We start from the raw sequence: 22,157 nt of genomic DNA on the forward strand, positions 1-22,157 counted from the left end.
TTGTAAGGCTGTCTCTGTGATAGGAATGAAGTTGTTTACCTTCATCAGGTAATTAAAATACTTGGTTTAGGATGGTGGTGGCCAACAGTTCTCGCACCAAGAGTAACAAAACCAGAGCTCCCTATCCCCCCTACTCCTGAAAAAGGGAACGAATGCTGTAGGGATGGGTGCTAATTAACTTTTCTAAATGATCTGGAAATTGGAACGATGAGTGAGGTGATTAAATTTGCAGATGACACAAAACCAAAGTTGTCAAAAACACATGTGGGCTGTGACAAATTGCCAGAAGACCTTAGAAAAAACTGGACATCCAATAGCAGATGAAATTTAATGTGGACAAATGCAAAGTGATGCACATCAGGAAGAATAATCCAAATCATAGTTACTGGATGCTAGGATCAATATTAGGAGTCGGCACCCAAGAAAAAGATCTGGGTGTCATTGTAGACACTACACTGAAATTTTGTTTCCAGTGTGCGACTGTGGCAAAAAAAGCAAACAGGATGGCATCACTCCATGGTGCATCCTCACCATGAGTATTGTGCACAGTTCTGGTTGCTGTGTCTCAATAAAAGATATAGCGGAATTAGAAAAAGTTCAAAGATGAGCGACCAAAATGATAAAGGGGATGGAACTCCTCTTGAATGAAGAAAGACTAAAGAGATTGGGGCTCTTCAGCTTGGAAAAGAGACTGTTGAGGATATGATTGAGGTCTACCAAATTCTGAATGAGTAAGAGTGAATTGATTTTTCACCCTTTCAAAAAGTACAAAAACCAGGGAAGAGACTCAGGAGTAATCTACTGAATGTTATTGCACGGAAAAAGTGGTGGTGGTGGAGATAGTGTAGTTGCTTACCTGTAACAGGGGTTCTCCATAGACAGCAGGGGAATGTAGTCACAGTTCCCCTCCCTCCTTCCCCTCTAAAATATGTATATATGACTTCTTCAGCTAGAGACAAAACTGAGCATCAAGGGGAGGGGCTACTGAAGGCGGGAATCCCTGCACATGCTCAGTAAGCCAGAGGCTTACTTTTGCTATGGGAGAGCACTGACACACAAATTCCCCTGCTGTCTATGGAGAACCCCTGTTACAGGTAAGCAACTACACTATCTCCACCACCACTTTTTCCGTGCAATAGCATTCAGTAGATTACTCCTGAGTCTCTTCCCTTTCAACTTCATCCTGTGCCCCCCATTCTAGGACTTCCTTTCAGTGACAGGTATTTAAATCTCAAGTCCAAAACAAGCAGCAACACAGTCGGGGAGACGATGGGCCAAATGCTTTGATGGCTACTGCCCATTTTAGTAACCATTTCTGGATCAACTCCATCCTATCTCTATAACTGTACATCCTACTCTAAATGAGGTCTCACTAGAGACTTACACAGAGGCACTATTACCTCCTCTTTCCACGTGTCGCTGTTATCTTTTCTACCTGTTTGGTCACCTTAAGATCATCACATACAATGACCAAGTGCTTCACCCTCTTTACTACCACCACCACCTTTGGTTCTTGTAGCCAAATGCATGACTGCATTTTTTAGCATTAAATATTAGCTTCTGAATCAGATTCTAGACTATTCAAGCTTTCTACTCTATCAGGGGTGTCTACCCTATTGCAGCTTTCTGTACCTTTATTTATTTTTGGAATATTTACCATTTTTTTTTATTTTTCTGCCTGTTTTGAACTGTTATACCTTATTTTGTGGAGGTGGTGGTTGTTTTTTTTTTTTCTGATTGACTGGTTTGGCTCCTACCTTTTTGCTGCAGCATTTGGGGGCAGGCAGACTGTGATGGTATCCCTTTTTGAGCTGATTGAGGTTTGGATTTTCAAGTTTTCGATATTTATATTTTATTGATTTTAAGATTTGACAAATTTCAAATCAAGAGAAAAATACAGTGTAACCACAGTCAAACATAGAATTAAGATTTAGGAATTTAAAGAAGATATTACAAAGTATAGTTAGTCCACCATTTAAATGAAAGCGGAGCTGATGATTAGCTGAAATTTTAACAAATAAGCAAATAAAACAAAAGGAAAATGAAGATGCAGTCTAATTGCTCTTGAACTATTCTTTCTGAGCTATCTAAGAGCCAGCCATACCCATAATTAATCAAGAGTTATAAAAGACATAGCTGTCCTCCTTATAAGCCAATACACATTTACAGGGGAATCGCAGAACAAAAGTTGCCCCTAGCTGAATAACCTGTGGTCTCAAAATAAGAAACTGCTTTCATCTTTTCTGGGTAAAGCGAGATACATCAGGAAACATTCTGATAGTATTAGTCAAAATTGGAACATCTTTATATTTAAAAAACAATTTTAGCATCCATTTTCTATCAGAATCAATAGCAAACTGTACCATCAATGTAGGTGACAACCTGAACCTCAGTCTCCAACTTCTCAAGGAAATTAGTTAAATCCAAACTATCAGCAGATAAATTCTGCTGGTTTGGATTTTGAGACTTAATTCTCTTTGGAAGGTAATATGGATTTTCAAGTTTTGACACAGCTCTTGTCTTTTATTTATAGCTATTAGCTGTAAGACTTTGAGATCATCTTTGCAATTTAAGCATTGTCATGTTGCAACAGAATCTCCTCCTCCTGCTTCTGAACTTTTTAAATCATTCTTTCAAAGTTTTCAAGGTTGCAATGTAACACTTGAGTTGTCCTGTCCTCTACAAGTTTGCCAGCCTTTCTCATTTAAGACATGGCCAATGTTGTCATAGGTCATCCACTTCAGTTTTGATCATAGAAATCATCTCTTTCTGGTCCACAATATTTACATCAATGCATTCACAAACATCTTACATGCAGCAGTGAAGTTCAATTGGAACAACACCTTCAGAAATTCTATCATGCTGTGTTGCTTAAATCGCACCTAGTGTGCATTGCATGCTTTATTTCATAAGCAATAGCAAAACAGCCTCTTCATAAAGATTCTTCTAGCCAACATGTGAAGGAAGAGATTTTGAAAAGCAAGTAAGCTCCTGTGGTGGTTAGTGCTATCATCTGTTGAATTATGCAGGTGGAGGTATTATTTTTCATTTATTTATTTTAAAAAACTTATATTCTGCTTCTACCTAAAGCATGTTACAAAACAAACAAACATAATCATAAGATAAAAACAGTATAAAACAAAACAATATACAGACACCTTTTCCATTAATCACTTCATTCCTTCAGTCGCTGCTTCTTAACCACTTAAAAAGCTGCTATAAAAAGAGATGTTTAATAATTTTTTTAAACTCTGAAAGTTATTATTCATTTTCAGTTGTCCAACCAGATTATTTGGGAGCTTTACCCCTGCCACCGAAATACGAGGGGGGCTACTGAAAAGTTCTCAGCCCAACCAAGAAGAGAATGATGTGGAGCCATGAAACTTACAAGTTATTCCACACTTTTCATTTCAATGATATGGAACAAAAAGTGTCAAGAAAAGTGTGGAATAACTAGTAAGTTTCATGGCTCCACATCATTCTCTTCTTGGTTGGGCTGAGAACTTTTCAGTGACCCCTTGTAGCCATAGCTCTGGTACTAGCATACCTTACATGCTTTAACTCATCAACAGTTAAGTGCATCATGTTCTCCGATCTTAAGGACTAATGGGGCTGATGTAATGTTCCAGCATGTAAAAGATACCACAGTATCCCTCGGTGAATTTCTTGAAAAATCAATACCAACACCTTAAGATTTAAAAGGTAGCTAATGCAATTTTTGTAGTAAAGGTATCACATGCTCAAATTTGCTCTGTAAAGATCTACATTTGGCTGATGACATACCCAACCACAGTGCATTACAATAATCCAACCTTTGTAATACAACTGAACTAGAAGATGAAAATCATATGGTTTTAATCTACTCAAAAGCCGCATCTGAAAGCGAGCAGTTTTAATGACAGATAAAACCTGATCCTTTATGGATAAAAGAGAATCTGTCCAAACACCTCAAATAAAGGTAGAAGAGGTAAGGAAGCTCTGAAATGAAGTCTTAAAATGTGGGTGAAAGGCAACAGGGTCAGGAGTAATCTGAGGAAAAATTTCCTTATGGAAAGGTAGTGGATGTATGAAACTGGTGATGAGGACTGTATCTGAATTCAAGAAAACCTGGGCACATGGGGCTGTATTGGTGTTTATTTGCCTCATTTTCTCTTTCTATGAAAAATGAACACTGAATCAAGATTTTTACTATGGCAATAGAAGAATCATGAAGAAAGTCTGTTCTACTGGAAAATCCACAATCTTTTACCCCATGCTCAGCTTTCTTTCATTGTAGAGTTAGTACAAAGGATCAGAAAAGATTATTTCTCTTATGTTTGCCAAGGGAATTGACTCTTCCTGTGGCTATATCTCTCCAGGCCTCTCTGATTTACCTGCATCTTCTGTACAAAGTTCTTGCTTGTGCTTGGGAAGCAGGTGCAAACGTGCTGTAATGCTGGAGTCTTGTTACCTGCATGAAAAAGCTTTTCCACATTTTACCAAGATCAGACAGGTGATCATAACCAGAAAGAAAATCCAGCGAAGTATGTCCCAAACCTGGTAATGGCTTTTTGTGTAGCTGATTGAAGGGGGGAAAAAGGAGCATTAATGACTAATAATATACAAAGCAAGTATTACAAGTTGCTAGTCGTTCCAAGTATATGCACAAAACTGAGCCTAGGATTCAAGATGCTGAGATGCAATAGGGGCACAGTAGGCAGTGTGAATAAATAGTTTTTAGCAGGGGCAGCAGTACCTGGATGGTGTAGGATCAATCTGGGAAGAATTGGTGTGTTGGGGGAAGTCAATGTTGGAGATAGAGTTGATAGAGCAGATGGTAGGTGGTCTTTCTGATTGGATAACTGGGCCTGTCAGGAGAGAAAACGTAGTGCTCAGGGAGCATTCTGATAGTACAGCATAAGAGCAGCATAGTGGGTCAGACAAATGGTCTGACCCAGTCTTCTGTTTCCAACAGTGGTCAATCCAAACTATCGATCCAAGGCAAGCAGTGGTTTCCCCCATGCCTGTCTGGCAGACTATGGACTTTTCTTCCAGAAACTTGTCTAAATCTTCTTTAAATCTACCTACACTAACTACTGGAACCACCTTCTCCTATTTGTTTTAAAAGTATTCCCATGTAATTTCATTGACTGTCCCCTGGTTTTTGTACTTTTGAAAAGGGTGATCAGGATTTTGTAAACCTCAATCATATTCCCCTTAACTGTCTTTTCCAAGCTGAAGAGCTCCAACCTCTTTAGTCTTTCCTCATATGAGAGGAGTTCCATCCACTTTATCATCTTGGTAGCTCTTCTTTGAACCTTTTCTAATTCCACTATATCTTTTTTTGAGATTCGGCGACCAAAATTGTGTGCAATACTCATGGTGAGGGCACCCCATGGAGCAATATAGAGGCATTTTAATATCCTTGGTCTTGTTTACCAACCCATTCTTAATAATTCCTAGCACTGTGAGCATGCTTGGAGAACCTAAAAATGAAAAAAGTGAGAGAGAATGAATGAATAAATAAAAAAATATGACAAACCCAAAGTTTATTATAATAAAAACCTAACTATCAGATCTGTATAAGAACAATTTCCCCAAACTGGAAGTTCAGAAGATGGACTTCCAGTGCGATGGCATATGTCGGGAGTCACAACAATCTGGGACCACAACTAAAAGTACAAACATCAATCAATCAAAAGATGTGATGGACTATAACATTTTCAAATAACTGGCTCTTTATCTGCCATCATTTACTGTGTAACATGGTTTAAATCTTCAAATTGTTAAGTAAGGCACTTCCAAACATGATGATGGCGAGTTGAAAAGGGGTTCCAGAGTTGTATAAATCTTTTCTTTACCACTTTGAGCCATCATTCTCTCTATATGGAGCGAATGGTACATTAAATTTCGCCATAAAACCAGTGTGGGGGATTCAGGTTGTATCTATTGGATTAAAATATATTGTTTAGCAATTAAGCAAGCCTTCCTCCCACTGGTGGGGATGCCAAGCCCTGCCAGCTGAAAACATCTGTCTGAGTTGCGCCTGAGGCAGGCGTACTTTGGCTGATAATGCCAGCTCTCTCGCACATGCTCAGTTCAGGTCTAGCTAGCTATGCTCCTGCTTCCTGGCAAATGATGCTCATCTCTTTCCAGCTCTAGATTATCTTCCATGTCCAGCAGACATAATCTTACACTCTTAATATAGACTGGCTGAAGAGATGTTCTACATGCCTCCACAAGTTTATCTAGATACTTGTAATATTTGGGCACATCCACCAACAATGAAAATATGTTGTGTTATGACCCACTGAATACTCATTAGCTTGTTCTAGGCAGGTTTCAAGCAGCATAGAATTCTGTGTAGAGTTAAACATGCTATAAGGAATAAGTTATGCTACATACAGTCTGAGGTAATATATCAAAGATAGCAGCTGACCATTAACATTGTGACTTGTATTATTAGTCTGAGTCTCTTTGTACCCCTGGTAGGGATTTCTTAAAAAGCTGCATTTTTAGATTTTTGCCAAACGGTGTGCATACAGTGGTTGTGCGAATTTCAATGGGAAGTGAGGTCCACACTTTTGCTCTTTGGTAGTTGAATGATTTGCTGAGAGATAAGAACATAACATAAGAACATAAGCAGTGCCTCCGCCGGGTCAGACCATAGGTCCATCCTGCCCAGCAGTCCGCTCCCGCGGCGGCCCAAACAGGTCACGACCTGTCATAATCATCAGAAGGGGCTCCCTTGCCACCTTGGCTTCCCATTTAAGTCCTATCTTCCCATCAAAGTCCTCACCCTCTGGTCTTGCCCATGCACGACCTGGTTGGCTTTCTATACTTATTACCTGGTTAGCTTTCTATACTTGTGTTACATCCCAGCACCTCTCTCAGTATCCCACGATCCCTTTATCCCTCAGGAATCCATCCAATCCCTGTTTGAATCCATGTACCGTACTCTGCCTGATCACTTCCTCCGGTAGCGCATTCCAAGTGTTCACGACCCTTTGGGTGAAGAAAAACTTCCTTGATGTCTTGTATTTTACATCTTTCAGAATTAAGAATGATAGGATCAGGCTGTTAGAGTTACATTGGTTCAGTAAATCTGGGGAAGCTATTAGGGACATCACCGTATAGCATTTTAAATGCCACACAGCATAGTTTGAATTCTATTCAGTTACTCCTGGCAGAATTCCTCACCCCCTCAGGACACACAGAATTGTACAAAAGCAGTGCCGACAAGGGCAGTAGAGGAGGAAATGAACCGCTGCACAACAGGTCACTTCCTCCTCCTGTGCTGGCTTAGACCCAACTGTTTATGTGAATCGCTGTCTCGCATGTGCAGAATTCCACCAGGAGTAACCAGTGTAGTTCTCTAAGCAGTGGTGTGACGTGGTGAAATTTTGATTTGTAGTATATGAGTTTTGCCATAGTGTTTTGTATCAGCTGGAGTTTTTCATTAGTTTCATAGAGTAGAGCATTGCAGTTGTCTAGTAATGATAATATCGTTGACTGCCCTGGTATCCTGTAGTGCTGTTGGAAGAAGTATGGTTTTACCATTTTTAGTTTTTGTAGTGTGAGAGAGGATTTTCGGACTAAGTTGTTAACATGATCTTCAAAACTTAAGCTGGCTTTTACTAACCTGTGGTAGAGGTTTCTGCTGTGGGCCAGCGAGGTAAATTTTCCAACGCTCATAGAATTCCTATGAGCGTCTGAGCATTTACCTCACCAGCTTGCAAAAGAAACTTCTGTAAAAGGAGCCCTTAATGAGCTATCTAAAGTGACTCCCAGTATTTTAGAAGTTTTCTCACTGTTGAAGCTGATTCCAGTTGTCAGAGTAATGATAGTGGGATTAGTTTGATTTTTTTCAGTGTTTAGTCTGAGATGGTATCTCATTGCCCATTCTTGCACTTGAGTTGTTATTCTTGTCATGCTTGCTTGGTTCAAACTTGCAGAAATTAGTAGAAAGACCTTTGCGTATGAGAAGAGCCTTTCCCTTGGTCTGAGGATTATCTGAAGCGTCTTTTCATCAAGAAGCCTTGGGACCATTGTAATACCATTCCTGAAACTCCTATTTCAGCTAGTCTGATCAGCAGCAGAATGTGGTTGACATCGAACTGTAATAGTAATATTTGTTTACCTGTGCTTAATATTGATATAACTCTCGATGTTAGATCAATCAAGGATGTTTCTGTATTGTGTTCATTTCTGAACCCATGTTGAGAGGGCAATAGTAGATTCCATTTTTGAAATATAATCTTTAGCTGGGCGGCAACTACAAACTCAATCAACTTTATCATGAATGGTACCAGTCTGTAGCTTGCAGCTTGGTATAGGTCTAAGTATGCTTTTTTAGGGAGGTGTAAGTAGAATTTCCTCAAATTCCTCTGAGAACCATCCTTGTTCTAGTGTAGAGTTAATCATCTTGACTAACCAATTTAGCATGTCTTCCAGTATAGGTGGGATGGACATAGATCCAGTTAGCATTTTGTTTCAGATAATCTATTTACCAGAGGTCTTGGTTCTGTTGTTGTGACTATATTGAACGCTGTCCATGGTCTGTTCACTGGTATCGAATAAATTACTTTCAGGATTAGTATCTTCAAGTTGATTGCCATATTATCAAATCGTTTAAATATATTCTCTTATCTTATTTGTAAAGTATGATGCTAGTGAGTTGGGTGTGGGGAAGAGCTATGTTTGAGGCAGTTATTGCTGTGCAGACTGTCAGTTTTGTTAGAATTTTGAACAACTTCCTTATTTTTGGTTATGTTCTATATGTCTGTTATAATATGCATGTTTCCTCCGTCGGTGTCAAAGTGCTTGATCTCCTGATAGCTTTTGGCATCCTCTTCTCAGTTCGGCTTTTCTCGCTTCTGGGTACTTTCCTCTCTACTACTGGAGCTATTAATTCTAATGTGATCTCTATGGATTCCATCCATTTTTTTTATTTTGGTCCAGGTTTCTGTTTGTCATTTGTAAAGAGGGTCCCAGTTTTCCCAGAACATTTGGGCATTGATTTTTCCCTCAAGATTTGATTGATTTTCTTTTTGATCTTGGATTGGTGTGTGATGTTTCACGATTTAAAGTGAATCTACATATATAATGATCTAACCATATTAGTGATGACCATTCAATAAAGGACAGCAGTTTTGGATCATTTGCCATGGCCATGTCTAATGAAGGGCCACTACTCGGACTGGAGGAGGGTCACGAGTGGTGTTCCTCAGGGGTCGGTACTCAGACCGCTGCTGTTCAATGTATTTATAAATGATCTAGAAACGGGGACAAAGTGTGAAGTAATAAAATTTGCAGACGACACCAAACTATTTAGTGGAGTTAGGACTAAAGAGGACTGCGAAGATTTACAAAGGGACCTGGACAAACTAGGAGAGTGGGCGACAAGATGGCAGATGAAGTTTAATGTAGAGAACTATAAAGTCTTGGATGTAGGAAACAGTACAGTACAGCTATACCATGGGAGGGCTGGTAATGGGTGAAAGTACGCTAGAAAAGGACTTGGGGGTAATAGTGGACAAGACAATGAAGCCGTCAGCACAGTGCACAGCGGCCTCTAAGAAGGCAAATAGAATGATAGGTATTATCAAGAAAGGTATTACAACCAGAACGAAAGAAGTTATCCTGTTGTTGTATCGGCCCATTAGGTCCAGGATCTGTATAGTAATCCTCTATCTATACCCTTCTATCCCCTTTTCCTTCAGGAAATCATCTATACCCTTCTATCCCCTTTTCCTTCAGGAAATCATCTAATCCCAAAACCGTACTCTGTCCTATCACACCCTCTGGAAGCGCATTCCAGGTGTCCACCACCCTTTGGGTGAAGAAGAACTTCCTAGCATTGGTTCTGAATCTGTCCCCTCTTAATTTTTCCAAATGCCCTCTCGTTCTTGTAGTTTTCGAACGTTTGAAGAATCTGTCCCTTTCCACTTTCTCCATGCCCTTCATGATCTTGTAAGTCTCTATCATGTCCCCTCTAAGTCTCCGCTTCTCCAAAGAAAAGAGCCCCAGTTTCTCTAATCTTCAGCATATGAAAGATTTTCCATACCTTTTATCAATCATGTCGCTCTTGGTATGGGTAGGATTACAGGTCTATTGCATGTGATTGTTTTTAAGTTTCTCCTGGAGCTGTATGTGTGACCCCCTCCACACTCCCACATTTATGACAGTTACCTGACCTGTCCTCCCAAACCCTGCTAAGCCCTCTGGGATGCATGTAGAATCTGTAATGCAATTCCCTCAAAGAACTACCAAATCTACTCCATATCACACTCCTCCAAGAAATCTCCTGATATATAATATTCAGCTAAATTTGAAGCACATTTTTGGATTGTATGTTCAAAAAATGTCCTCTGAAATTTTTTCATATACTTCATATAATACTTTCCTATAAGGCCCTTAATCTCTCCTTCCTTTTGGCCAAAATTGATCAAATTCAGCATTAACCATGCATTAGGATGTATGTGAGGTTCATGTGCTGCCTTTCTGTTGCCACCGTTTCAGAAGAGCTGTTGAGATGGTGGACTTTGGATGCAAGAATTTTGGATGGCCAAATGGTGGCACCCAAAAATCCTCTGCTTCTTCTTCCCCATCCCATGCATTGACCTTTGGTACTTTAATAGAAACATACAGCCTGTCCTGCTGCAGCTGGGGGTCCTTGAGCAGAAAGGAAATTGGGTTGCCTCAGGCGGGAGAACAAAACAAGCTTCCTGAAGAAGCATCCTTCCTCACAGGCACCACATCTGCATTCTGACCAAGGACCTTGGCTGCAGTGAGTAGACATGGGCCCTGCTGCTGCTGATACTGGAAGTCAGTACGGTATGTGGTGGGGGAAAGGCAGAGGGGTCTTAGATGCCAAATTTCATACAGCCAAAAGTCTAGCATCCTAACAGAGGGCTCACAGCAATGCCCAAAAGACCTGTTTTATGCATTAGGATAAGTCCTATTTGCAAATGAGACATTATCTCATGCATTCAAGCCAAATTTATTTTGAAGCTTTTCAAAGCGCAGCACCCTTCTTAACTCACTTGTTGCAAAGTATGGATGGCCTTCTGTCCCTATTCTTTAAACCTCATTCCCTGCATACCAGGAGGTAAATCTCCATTACCCAACAGTAGCAGATAAGGGGAGCAATGGGCTGGCATCCCAAATCCCTTCCTATACATTTTCCATGACAACCATAGTCAACTCAGACAAAACCAAATTTTTTCTCGTAAGCCCTAACGATAAAATCAAAGATTTAAAAATTTCCTTGAATGGTCAGGACTTCCCTATTGTCGATTCCTTAAAAATCCTGGGAGTGACTCTTGACCGTTACCTTACTTTAGACACACTCATGGATTTACTGACTAGAAAATGCTTCTCGACATTATGGAAACTAAGAATCATCAGGAAATACTTTGATGCAGCATCATTCCGTTTACTGGTCCAGTCTTCTATTCTAAGCATGCTGGACTATTGCAATATTATCTATTTGGGAGCGTTCAAGAAAACCCTTCAAAGACTCCGAATTATTCAAAATTTGGCAGTACACCTCATTTTCACTTTAAAAACATGGGAACACATAAGTCCCTATTATCAAAAACTCCATTGGATGCCCCTCGAAGCAAGAATTTTGTATAAATTTTCTTGTCTCTGCTTCAAATCAATCTTTGGTTTGGCCCCTATGTACCTGGCCCACACGTAGAATCCACATATTTTTCCACCCAACAATAAAGGCCTGCTGTTACAAAAGATTCCAGGCAGGCAAATTCAACGATTGACTGGGAAACATTATCACCCACTCCTCATCCTATTTTAGTTTTAGAAAATTAGTAAAACCGAAACTGTTCAACCGATTTGTTACCTAAGAATTTGTCCATTCATTACCCCTCCCCTTTTCTGTTCATCACCTCTCCTACTCTGTACTATGATATTCATTGCTTCTACATTGCAACATTGCCACCGATTGTCCAGCTTTCTTATTATATTTGCATTCTTTGTACTTGTATTCATTGATTCTACACTGTAACTATATCGCTGATTGTCCAGCTCTTCTTATTGTAAACCGCCTGGCAGTATATAAGAAATAAAATTATTTATTATTATTATTATTATTATTATAGTGAGCCTTAAATGATGGTAAAGTTTGACATTTTTTGAATGCAAGAAATATGCCAGTTGATATAGAAGCATGACAGCAGATAAAGGCCAAATGGGCCATCCACTATCTCCCACTCTCCCTGAGAAATTCCAAAATTGGATTTAGCAATCATATTGAGAATGCCCCTGTCTATGACTCAAATCCATGAAATAGTTCAAAATAAAAAAGATCAGTTTGAAAAGCACACCTTGGTGAACATTTATGCTCCCAAGACAGTGCAAGGGAAGCTTCTTGCTTAGATTATGGATAAATTGCATGTTTTTTTGGAAAGGAAGCTAATTGTGGGAGGGGACTTTAAATGATGCATTCCTAGTGCCCGAGGCAGAACGTCTGTAGAAGGAGGCAATGAAAACGGGAATTTAGATTGGGTGCATTTTAAGACCGTGCTTCTCATCACAGGCAGCATGAGAACATTTTTTATTAAATAGCAGATTCCACCTTTTTTAATTGCCTCCTTTAAGAGAGTATTTTGCCTGGTTGAAGAAGCGTTGATTGGGGAATTTTTCTTCACTACTTCTGGGGAAAATGGCTATATAATTTAACTGTTTAGTCAACTGTAATTTTGACAGGAACACTTTTTCTTGATTGTATTTATTTTGTGAAAAAAATGTTAATAAAGTAATTAGCAAAAGAAAAAAAAATGATGCATTCCAATTTAGATAATAAAGGGAAAGGGAATAGTAGAGATGATCTGGACATTTGGAGGAGGCCTATCAAGTACTAGGATTCACTCCTTTTACTCAAGGGGAGTTGGTAGGGGGAAGTAAAATCCATCACCTGAACAGATCCTACCCCAGTGTGGATAGAGGGTGGCAGGTGAGGAAATGTGGATGACCCCAACATTAAGTGAATCCGCTGGTAGCATCTCGATTGCATGGAGCGCAGGTGGGATGAGGGGGATGTATCTTTATTAGAAACCAAGTGAGGGGAATTCTTTTTAACCTAGCAAATGACAGCAGATAAACCCGTTACTTACACGTATTATACTTCAGCCTTTGAGGAAACAAGTTTGTCAGGTTACTGGTACTGCTCTATTAGTGAATTTGTGAAATTCTTTCTGACAAGGATGAGTTGGAAACGTCTAGTCATTTTAGTAATCCGTCCTTTTTGGTACTTTTGTTCTGAATCATTTTTGTCTCTTTCGTCGTGTGTTACATTCTTTTTCGCTTTGTATTTGTTTTAATGTCTTATAAAGTGGAAATACAACCAGACTTTCAAAATTGACTGAAAGTTGAGGTTGCTGTGCAGTTACTGAAATGGGAGATTTATGTCAGGGTGAAGAGAGCACTACAGAATAGGTAGTTAAGCTACTGTATATACTCCCTCCCTCCCCCCTGAAAAAGAGAAAAAAGGTTGACTCGAATATAAGCCTGGGGGAAGGGGGTGGTAATATTCAACTGCACCTGTTCCCCTCCCTCCTGATGCCTTGCAGGCCTCCACCAGGCCTGCCGTAAGACCTGGTGGGCCAGGACAGGAGGGATCTCTCCTGTCTCAGTCGACTCCTCCCCCACATACCTTTTGAATTCCTTGACTGTCTCGCGGTAGGATGGGCAAGAGGGATCCCTCCTGTCCCCGCTGAGAACTTGTGGCAGTCATTCAGCTAGCAGCTCTTCACAGAGCAGGAATTCGGGAAGATTAGTCCTGCTTGGTTCATCACTGGACCACCAGGAAATCGAAAGGCGGGAGGGAAGTAAAACTTTTTGGAGTCGGTGGGAACAGGAGGTAGGAGGGATCCCTACTGTCCCAGCCCACCGCTGGACCACCAGGTCTTATGGCAGGCCCAGTGGAGGCCTGTAACAGGTCTGGGAGGGGAACGGGTGGGGGCTGACCCGAATATTAGCTGAGACCCCTTTTTGGCCCCAAAATCTTGGCTTATATTTGAGTATAAATGGTATATCCATCCTCCAGTATACATTTGAGAGTGTTACCTGTGGTTGGTCTGCTCTCTTCTGAAATCAGGAGAAGTATGGTGTTTAATGTTCTGCTTTTGTCCAGTTTCTCACACTTGTATAGTCCAGCATCCCATGCCCTTAACTCCTTCAGAGTGACAGTCATCTGTCCATTCTTCTGGTCATCGAACACTGCTGACCTCTTCTCATAGTGGTTAATAACGTTTCCATCAGAATGAAAAAGCCAGTCGCAGTGATCCTGTGTTTTCTGCTTGCACCACACTTTAGACCAACGCTCCCTTTCAGTGTACAAACAGTGCAGAGTGGCTGTTCCTCCCAGAACCCCTCTTACCACCTGTGCACCAGCTAAGGGGTCCAGTCCTACACAGACAAGAATCATTAATTGCACAATTCTGTCTATCTGGAACCACTGTTGTGACTTTACTCCTGTTTAAATCTTTATTAATTTTCCAAAGTTAACAAAAAGGAAGTACAGTATCTACTTAAACACATCAATCATATATGCATTTATAATCAATCAAAATCCCCACAACAAAGAAAAAAACCCCACCCAATCAATACCTTACAAGAGAATAAAACCATGACATAAATATCCTTTTCCCTCCCTCCCTTCCCCTGGGTGTGTGTGCAATATACCAACAGAATCAAAGGGGAAAAAAAAAACCCAAAACCAATTACAATGCAACCATAAAAGATATCAAAGGGCCCCAGATTAACTTAAATCTCTTAGTATGACCCAGTATATCTGCGTTCATTTTTTCAAACCTGTAAATTAAACATAGATTTGCCCACCAAAAATTAAAGTTAAGGCGATCCCAGTTCTTCCAGTTGGGTGTAACCATTTGTATGGCTACCCCAGTCATGATAAGGAAAAGCCAACTTCTATATATGTCCAATGAGGGCTTCAGATGTAACATTGTCCCACATATGACTGCCTCATATGTCAAAGGAATCGATGCCTCAAGTATAGCATTAATCTGTCCCCATATCGACTTCCAGAACTTGAGTATTAAAGGACAATAGAACAACAGATGATCCAGTGTCCCTATATCAAGATGACAATGCCAGCATCTATTAGACTTAGAACTATCTAACTTTTGTAAATGAACAGGGGTCCAAAAAGTTCTATGCAATAAGAAAAACCATGTTTGTCTCATAGATGCTGACACTGTATATCTCATCCTCCAAGTCCAAATTCGTGGCCATCTGCTTTATCTCAATGTTCCAGATGTCTCTAAGACTATTTTTTGGTTTCTTATTTAAAAATTCAGAAATTAATTTATACCACCTGGCGGCCTGATGTCCCAGCAAATCCGTCTGGAAGCATAGGACTTGCAAATTATAATAGGTTTTAAAATTCTGCCATTCAGGGAACCTACTCTGAACGGCCTGCTTCAACTGCAATCATTTGAGATTTTGAAATTCAAAATGATTGTTGCAGCTGTGAAAAATCCAACAGTTTCCCATTAGATATAATGTCATCTAATGTTCGAATGCCTGCCTGCATCCAATGCTTCCAGGAGATCCCAGACTCGCCTATTTGAACCTTGGAGTTTAACCATAAGGATTGATAAGTGGATTTTTCCACTGGAACATCCGTTAATTTACTAATAAATTTCAATGTGTTCCATGTATCAAATAAAATACTACTGTCCTTAACATATCTAGGTAACTTTATACTCAGAAAATGAAACAATCGTAATGGAGACATGAATTGCCATTCCAAGTTCAGTGACTTTTCTCCTGCTCACTTTTCTGCTCTTATCATTTCATTAGAAATGTCATCTGGCCCTAGATGTTGGCCTAGGAGAGGCACATGGGATCTCTTAGCGAGGGGAAGAGAGAATGGGCAGACTGGATGGGCCATTTGGCCTCATGTTTCTGATTTTTCACCTGTCACAGTCTCAGCCCATGTGCACATCACAAATGTTTCTTTAAAGGGGAGAATTCAAGACTACCAGCAAATCATAGCTAAAGGAATGGCTGGTTCCCTTCACTGAACTTCCTGAGATCAATCCCAAATATTCTTGTGCTACTCACCTTCCACCAGCAATAGGATCTTTTCTATCACTTGATATGTGTAACCTGTCCAAATTCTCCACCAGTACAGCCCAGTGTCCCATTCTTGAAGCTGCCTTATGGTTAAATTCATTATTCCTTTCTTGTCGTTGGCAAAACTCATTGTAGTTCTTCCCACATAGCCGCTGTTTAATCTGTTGATTTCCACTACATTCACACACTCCCCTTCGTTAATCTGTCTGCACCAGCTGTTAATGTGGTTTTGGTATTCTGGAACATATCTGCAGTGTAACGAGAGAGTCTCCCCAAGGGTTCCTCTCACAACTTGGAAATTGCTGGAAAGTTGAGAACCTGTAGAGTCAAACACATACTAACATAGTGACATAGAAGGTGACGGCAGATAAAAACCTGCATAGTCCGTCCAACAAGATAAACCTAGATTAACACCTGTGTCCTTGCCATTTCTCACACAGTCCATAGAAGTCTGTCTGGTATTGGCTTAATATTCAACTAGTGGGGCAAAAACACATAGCCCCTCTAGCACATATGATGTTTTGACAAGCACATCCAGTCACATTGGCATGTATGGGGAATTGCTTTATTTCCTGCAAAAGCTTAGAAGATTTGCATTTCCTGACCAGCTGCCCCCTCCTAACTTCACCTTTAAAGCTATCATATTCCATAATAAAAACAGACTGATTGTGGCAGATACAGGCTAAAACGGCCAGTTCAATATGCCTAGTAAGATGGCTAGGATTATAACTGCTGCTTCGTGCAGATGACAAAGAAAATGACATCAGATAAAGTGCAAACAACCTATTGAGTCTGCCTCCCCACTCTAGAGCCTCTGTTCTGAATTCATCTCCACCAGGAAGCTTCCTTTACTTCTCCTACTTATAATTTCTATAGCGCTACCAGGCAAACGCAGTGCTGTGCAGCAAACATGGAAGAGACAGTCCCTTCTCCAAAGAGCTTAAATCTACTTATGACAGACAAATTGGACACCTCCAGGTAGTTAAATGTCTCTATCATATCTCCCCTTTCCTGCCTTTTTTCAATGTATAATAATAATAACTTTATTCTTTTATACCGCCATAACCAAAAGTTCTAGGCGGTTTACACTAAAAAGAGCTGGACAATCAGAGAAATACAATAATACAGTAAAAAATGCAAATATTTTTAAAATAGAATTTCAATAATAAAACTCACTAAGTAATAAACTTATCGAACAAAGTGGTCTTAATTAATTTCCGAAAACTGCAATAGGATAACATAGCTTGCTGAATACATTTACCTAACCAAGATTGTTGCCTACCAGCTTGAAATGCTAGGGTCCTATCTAAGAAGGTCTAATTTTTGGTTAAGCAAATAAGTAGAAGTTTCTAGTTTCTCTGGATGGTCTATGTAACACAAAATGAGGAAAAAGGTAAGCTGGAGACAATCCCGATATTAGCTTAAAGCAGATACAGGAAAATTTGAATAATACTCTTGCCTCCAAAAGCAGCCAATGAAGTGAACGATAATATGGACTAATATGGTGATTCTTTTTTAAACCAAAAAATCAATCGAACAGCTGGATTCTAAATTATCCTTAATTTTCTTAGAATTTTTTAGGGTGCTCCTACATAGATGATGTTACAATAGTCTAAAATAGATAAAACTAATGCCTTATGATGAAGACCATGGACTATTTTAGTAGCCATCCAGAACTGTATACAGTATTTGAACCTTTATTTAGGATTGCAACTGCTGCTGGGGGCAGGCACCCCCTCCCTCCCATTCCGCTATTAGCAGCAATGGGGTTGTAAGTTTCTGTCATCTTACCTGGCATCCAGAGTTGCAAAAGTAAAAGCACAAGACCCTTCATCTTGGAGAGAGGAGATCTGTCTGGCAGGAGCTTGCTTAGCATTCTCGCTTTAGCCACTTCCTTCCTGGCTTTCCAAGTCTTCCAAATCCTCCAACTAGAAATCAGCAGACTGCCTGCAATGTAGGGTATTAAGGGAAAAAGGAAGCACCTCAGACTTTTGAATTGAGGAATATTTATTTATGTATTATTAAAACTTATAACCTGCTTAACGCTAAGTGGGTTACAGTAAAAATAACAGACAACATTCCAGTAACAGGAAAAAAAGGAGATAGTAACGTAGTAAATGACGGCAGATAAAGACCCGAGTGGTCCATCTAATCTGCCCAACCATACATGCTCCATAAATTAATTATTTTGTTTAAATGGTCCTTTTTCTTAGATATTTCTGTGCCAGAAACCCAGAGCCCTGCCCAGGTTCCATCTACTGGAGTCTCCATCAAAGCTCACTCCAGCCCATCTTAACCTCCCCAGCCCATCCTCAACTGAATGTCCATATATGGAACACAGACCGTGCAAGCATGCCCAGTACTGGCCTTAGTTCCTTCAATGTATACCCGTTATTTTCTGATTCTAGATCCTCTGTGTTCATCCCACACTTGTTTGAACTTTGTCACCATTTTCTTCACCACCACCTCCCTCGGGAGCGCATTCCAGACATCAACCACCCTCTCCGTAAAGTAGAATTTTCTAACATTGCTCTTGAATCTCCCACCCCTCAACCTCAAATTATGCCCTCTGGTTTTACCATTTTCCTTTCTCTGGAATAGATTTTGTTCTACATTAATACCTTTCAAGTATTTGAATGTCTGAATCATATCTCCACTGTCCCTCCCTTCCTCTAGGGTATACATATTCAGGGCTTCCAATCTCTCCTCATACTTCTTCTGGCGCAAGCCTCTTATCATTTTCATCACCCTCTGGACCGCTTCAAGTCTTTTCATGTCCTTCGCCAGATATAGTCTCCAAAATTGAACACTACTCCAAGTGGGGCCTCACCATCGACCTGTACATGGGCATCAACACCTACTTTCTTCTACTGGCCACACCTCTCTCTATACAGTCACACTGTTTCTTCATGTATATCTCCCTTCAAAACTGGCAGCTGGCACACATCTTTTATAACCACTCTAGTCTCTGGAGCAGGTAGAAGTACTCGCCTGTAGATTTGTATTTTGGAAAGTGTGTCTTTATCTGGATACATGAATTTCTAGGTTTATCTTTCAGCTATCCCTTGGGACTGCAGACCGTCACATCACCATTCATTTTGGCCCTAAGTGGCCACTTTCATAGCAATTGTGAACGGATAGGGGAAATGTCAAACTTGGGTGATTTGTGGTGTTATGTGGAGGCCTGAAATACACTCCTTATAGCTTATTTCACACACTTCTGCCACTCGGTAGCCACCTCCCAGTCTCTCTGAATGTGACTGACTGCTCTTAAGAGTTGTAGCTTACACTTAAGTCTCTGTTTTACAGATGGATGTTTAAACATGTGCGCCTGAAGATTTCCACTGAGGGCCAAGGAGAGTTATCAGTTGAGCAGAGCCAAAATACTTGGTCAGGTGTCAGGTTGATATAGTGCCAGGCGCTCACTAGTGCTCGTGCAAACCTGGGGCGTTATACAAAAAAATAAGCAAGTAGAGAGATGAAAATAAAACTTTCTCTCAAAAAATATATGATTAAAGGAGGCAAAGCCTCCGATCTTTATGCAGACAATGTACCACTGTCCCAGATCCTTCATCTGAAGTAGATGTTTGCCAGTGTCATGCCCTGCTTACATCTGCAGCTCCCCCAGTGAAGGCCCAATTCAACTAGATTTTGAGGGGTGGGGCACTGAAGACTGAATACCATCATGATGGTTGGAGGAGGGAGTTTTCATTTTTCTCATGCCTGTTTTAAAACTGAATCTGGAAAAAGTAAAAATCTTATGGATAAGAAATACAAAAAAGTTCACACTATAGCAACGGAATCTCCTGTTTGAGTGCAAGGGACAAGGGAAAGAAGATCTTGTCAGGTCACTTATTGCTACCTCCAGGGCGACATTATGATGAAAGCTTAAAAGCTTTCCCCCATCTTTTATTCTATAAATACACACAGGATAGGCAAATATATTCAATAGAGGAAGCTGGCTTGGTGTGATAAAAGCCACATCCTTCCCTCTCCAGCTGTGAAGAGGGAGACAGAGAAGAAGGATGGAAGGAAGCCCTGTTTTAGGAGTCACAGCTGTATATGGGTTACAAGCCACTGGCCAGGACGGCTTCAGAATAGGACTAGGACATGGCGAGATCAGACACATGCATGGAAAATGAAATCATTAAAAGCCATAACATGCTGTGTGATGGATTATATCCCAATTCACAGCGGGTTACCCTCAATTAACAATGCTATAAGATGCTTTTATAAAGTATCACAGTCATCAATATATCAGCTCTGACAAGTCCATTACTTTAGCCCAGGAAAACCAGAAACCTTTCATTGAAAAGTAGCCTTTTGACCTGTTGGGATCTTTCTTGAACCTTTTCCCTGGGATTGGGTTTAGCACACCTTCATAGGAAAGGGGATTCCCCATCGACCAGAATTTAATTTAATTTCAGTAACAGCTGATTGGGGGGGGGGGATGGGGGCAGTCTCACTCATTTGAAAGCTTTCTCACTTTCATACTCTTTGAGCCTGATTTCTCACTCATCAGAGCTTCAGTACCAGCACTGACCTTGACCACTGCTTTCATGAGAGGGAAGTCTTCCAGAAGTAAAGCAATAAGATTCTCTAATGTTCACAGTAAAATCTGTCAAGACTACTATTGTAATAAATTAAAAAAGACGAGTCATTCTTAAAACCACACGCATGCAGATGAGGTTTGCAGAGTCTCAGAAGGTCACTAAATTTGTATGGGATGAGTTGCTGGTGACAGCGATCGGCAAATGCGCAGAATAAGCCTGCAAATAAAAAAAGACCCAGAATTGAAGATTGGCAGGAGGGATACCCACCCCTTCCCCCTACCTTCATGAAGGCTGGTATGACAGCTCAGACTCTGCCGAAAAAATTTGCCTGTAAATGTACTATGACAAGGTTAGGGAATCCCCCAGTGATGAAAGAGAATCGCCCGGAGTGCTCATTTTAATGTTAATGACCTCATTGCACTACATTTGCATGTCAGAGTCGGATTCAGCTAGAAAGCTTGGAAAAAAACTCGGTGAGCCGTTCTGATCATACTTCCCTGCTAAATCGGCTGGAGTGACCGCGTTAAGGCAATGTTAAGTTTTGAGAATCTTCCCCTGAGTACACCTTCCTGCTTCCCCCTTTCCTACAAGTACATGTGGTCTGAAACCCAGGTACATACTTTTAACTACTGGGTGAGAGAGAATTTTCAGCTCAGAAAAAATGACCCAAACTGCTCCAAAGAAAAGCCAATAGCATGTAATGCTGCCTTCATTCATTTGCAAAGCGATACTGATCATTCTAGGTTTCTAAAAATCTCACTCATTGGGGGCCTAATTCAGTTGTCCTAATCTGCATCCACTAAGGTTAGCCCTGGCAGAGTAGGGTCAGCTTTTAAGTCTTCTCTGCTAGACCCAGATCTCGGATGTCTTTGCACAACTGCTGAGCTCGGCATTTCAGCCATGTTGAGTGTTGCGTTTTTCTTCTATAAATATCTTCCATTACAAGAACTAATCCACTGGTTTGCAGTTTTTACAAAATAAGGAAGTCGTTTAGACTGAGCTTCTTTAGAAAGCTCGTCACTTCATTGCAGCATTTTTTTCTCCCTTGTTCTCTGCTCTTTGTAAATGGTGACATGTGAACATGGACTGTAGTATAGGAAGATTCTCTCATTGGTGAAAAATGGTTACTCGGTCCACCTTTCCACAACAATGACAACAAGAAGACTTGTGTTTATTCTTACAAACCACCCTCCTCCCAATTTCAGAACTTTTAGATGGAAAGAAGCCAGAAATGCTAATGCAGGATGTTTGCAAAAAAACATCAGTAGGTGCTCGAAGAATGATATTCACAAAGGCCAGAGAATTTTCCGTGACTTTCTGGCAAGGTCTTCTGATAATACCTTTGGTATCCCTCGGGTGCAAGGATGACAGTTGTAGCACATAGTTCATTCTATAAATGAAATCACTTTAACTGGTCAAAATGATTAAATTTGTGTCCAATTAATCCAAACCACATAATAGACTCAAAAGTTTAATCTCATAAATGCTGAAAATCTTTTGATT

General features: G+C 40.4%; 1 protein-coding gene across 1 annotated transcript; it reads right to left on the reverse strand.

Annotated features, from left to right (window-relative positions):
- Positions 1 to 3,538: 3,538 nt before the first annotated feature.
- On the reverse strand, positions 3,539 to 17,977 carry LOC117347542 (polymeric immunoglobulin receptor-like). The gene is made up of 5 exons (XM_033918629.1): positions 17,893 to 17,977; positions 16,090 to 16,419; positions 14,068 to 14,409; positions 4,736 to 4,847; positions 3,539 to 4,558 (listed from the first exon to the last, which is right to left on the reverse strand). Exons 1-5 carry the CDS (start codon positions 17,975 to 17,977, stop codon positions 4,447 to 4,449), a joined length of 981 nt encoding a protein of 326 aa, XP_033774520.1. The 3' UTR covers positions 3,539 to 4,446.
- Between the last annotated feature and the right edge of the window lie 4,180 nt (positions 17,978 to 22,157).

Source organism: Geotrypetes seraphini, chromosome 13 (assembly GCF_902459505.1).
Source record: "Geotrypetes seraphini chromosome 13, aGeoSer1.1, whole genome shotgun sequence".
Lineage (NCBI taxonomy): Eukaryota > Metazoa > Chordata > Amphibia > Gymnophiona > Dermophiidae > Geotrypetes > Geotrypetes seraphini.

What these genes read in the sequence shown, in the direction of transcription:
- LOC117347542 (XM_033918629.1), bottom strand. Translation starts at nt 17,977, where the DNA reads ATGCTAAGCAAGCTCCTGCCAGACAGATCTCCTCTCTCCAAGATGAAG. An exon ending in TTTGCAACTCTGGATGCCAG is followed by an intron (nt 16,420 to 17,892) that starts GTAAGATGACAG and finishes TTGACTCTACAG; the next exon opens with GTTCTCAACTTTCCAGCAAT. An exon ending in ATTGATCCTACACCATCCAG is followed by an intron (nt 4,559 to 4,735) that starts GTACTGCTGCCC and finishes CCCTTCAATCAG; the next exon opens with CTACACAAAAAGCCATTACC.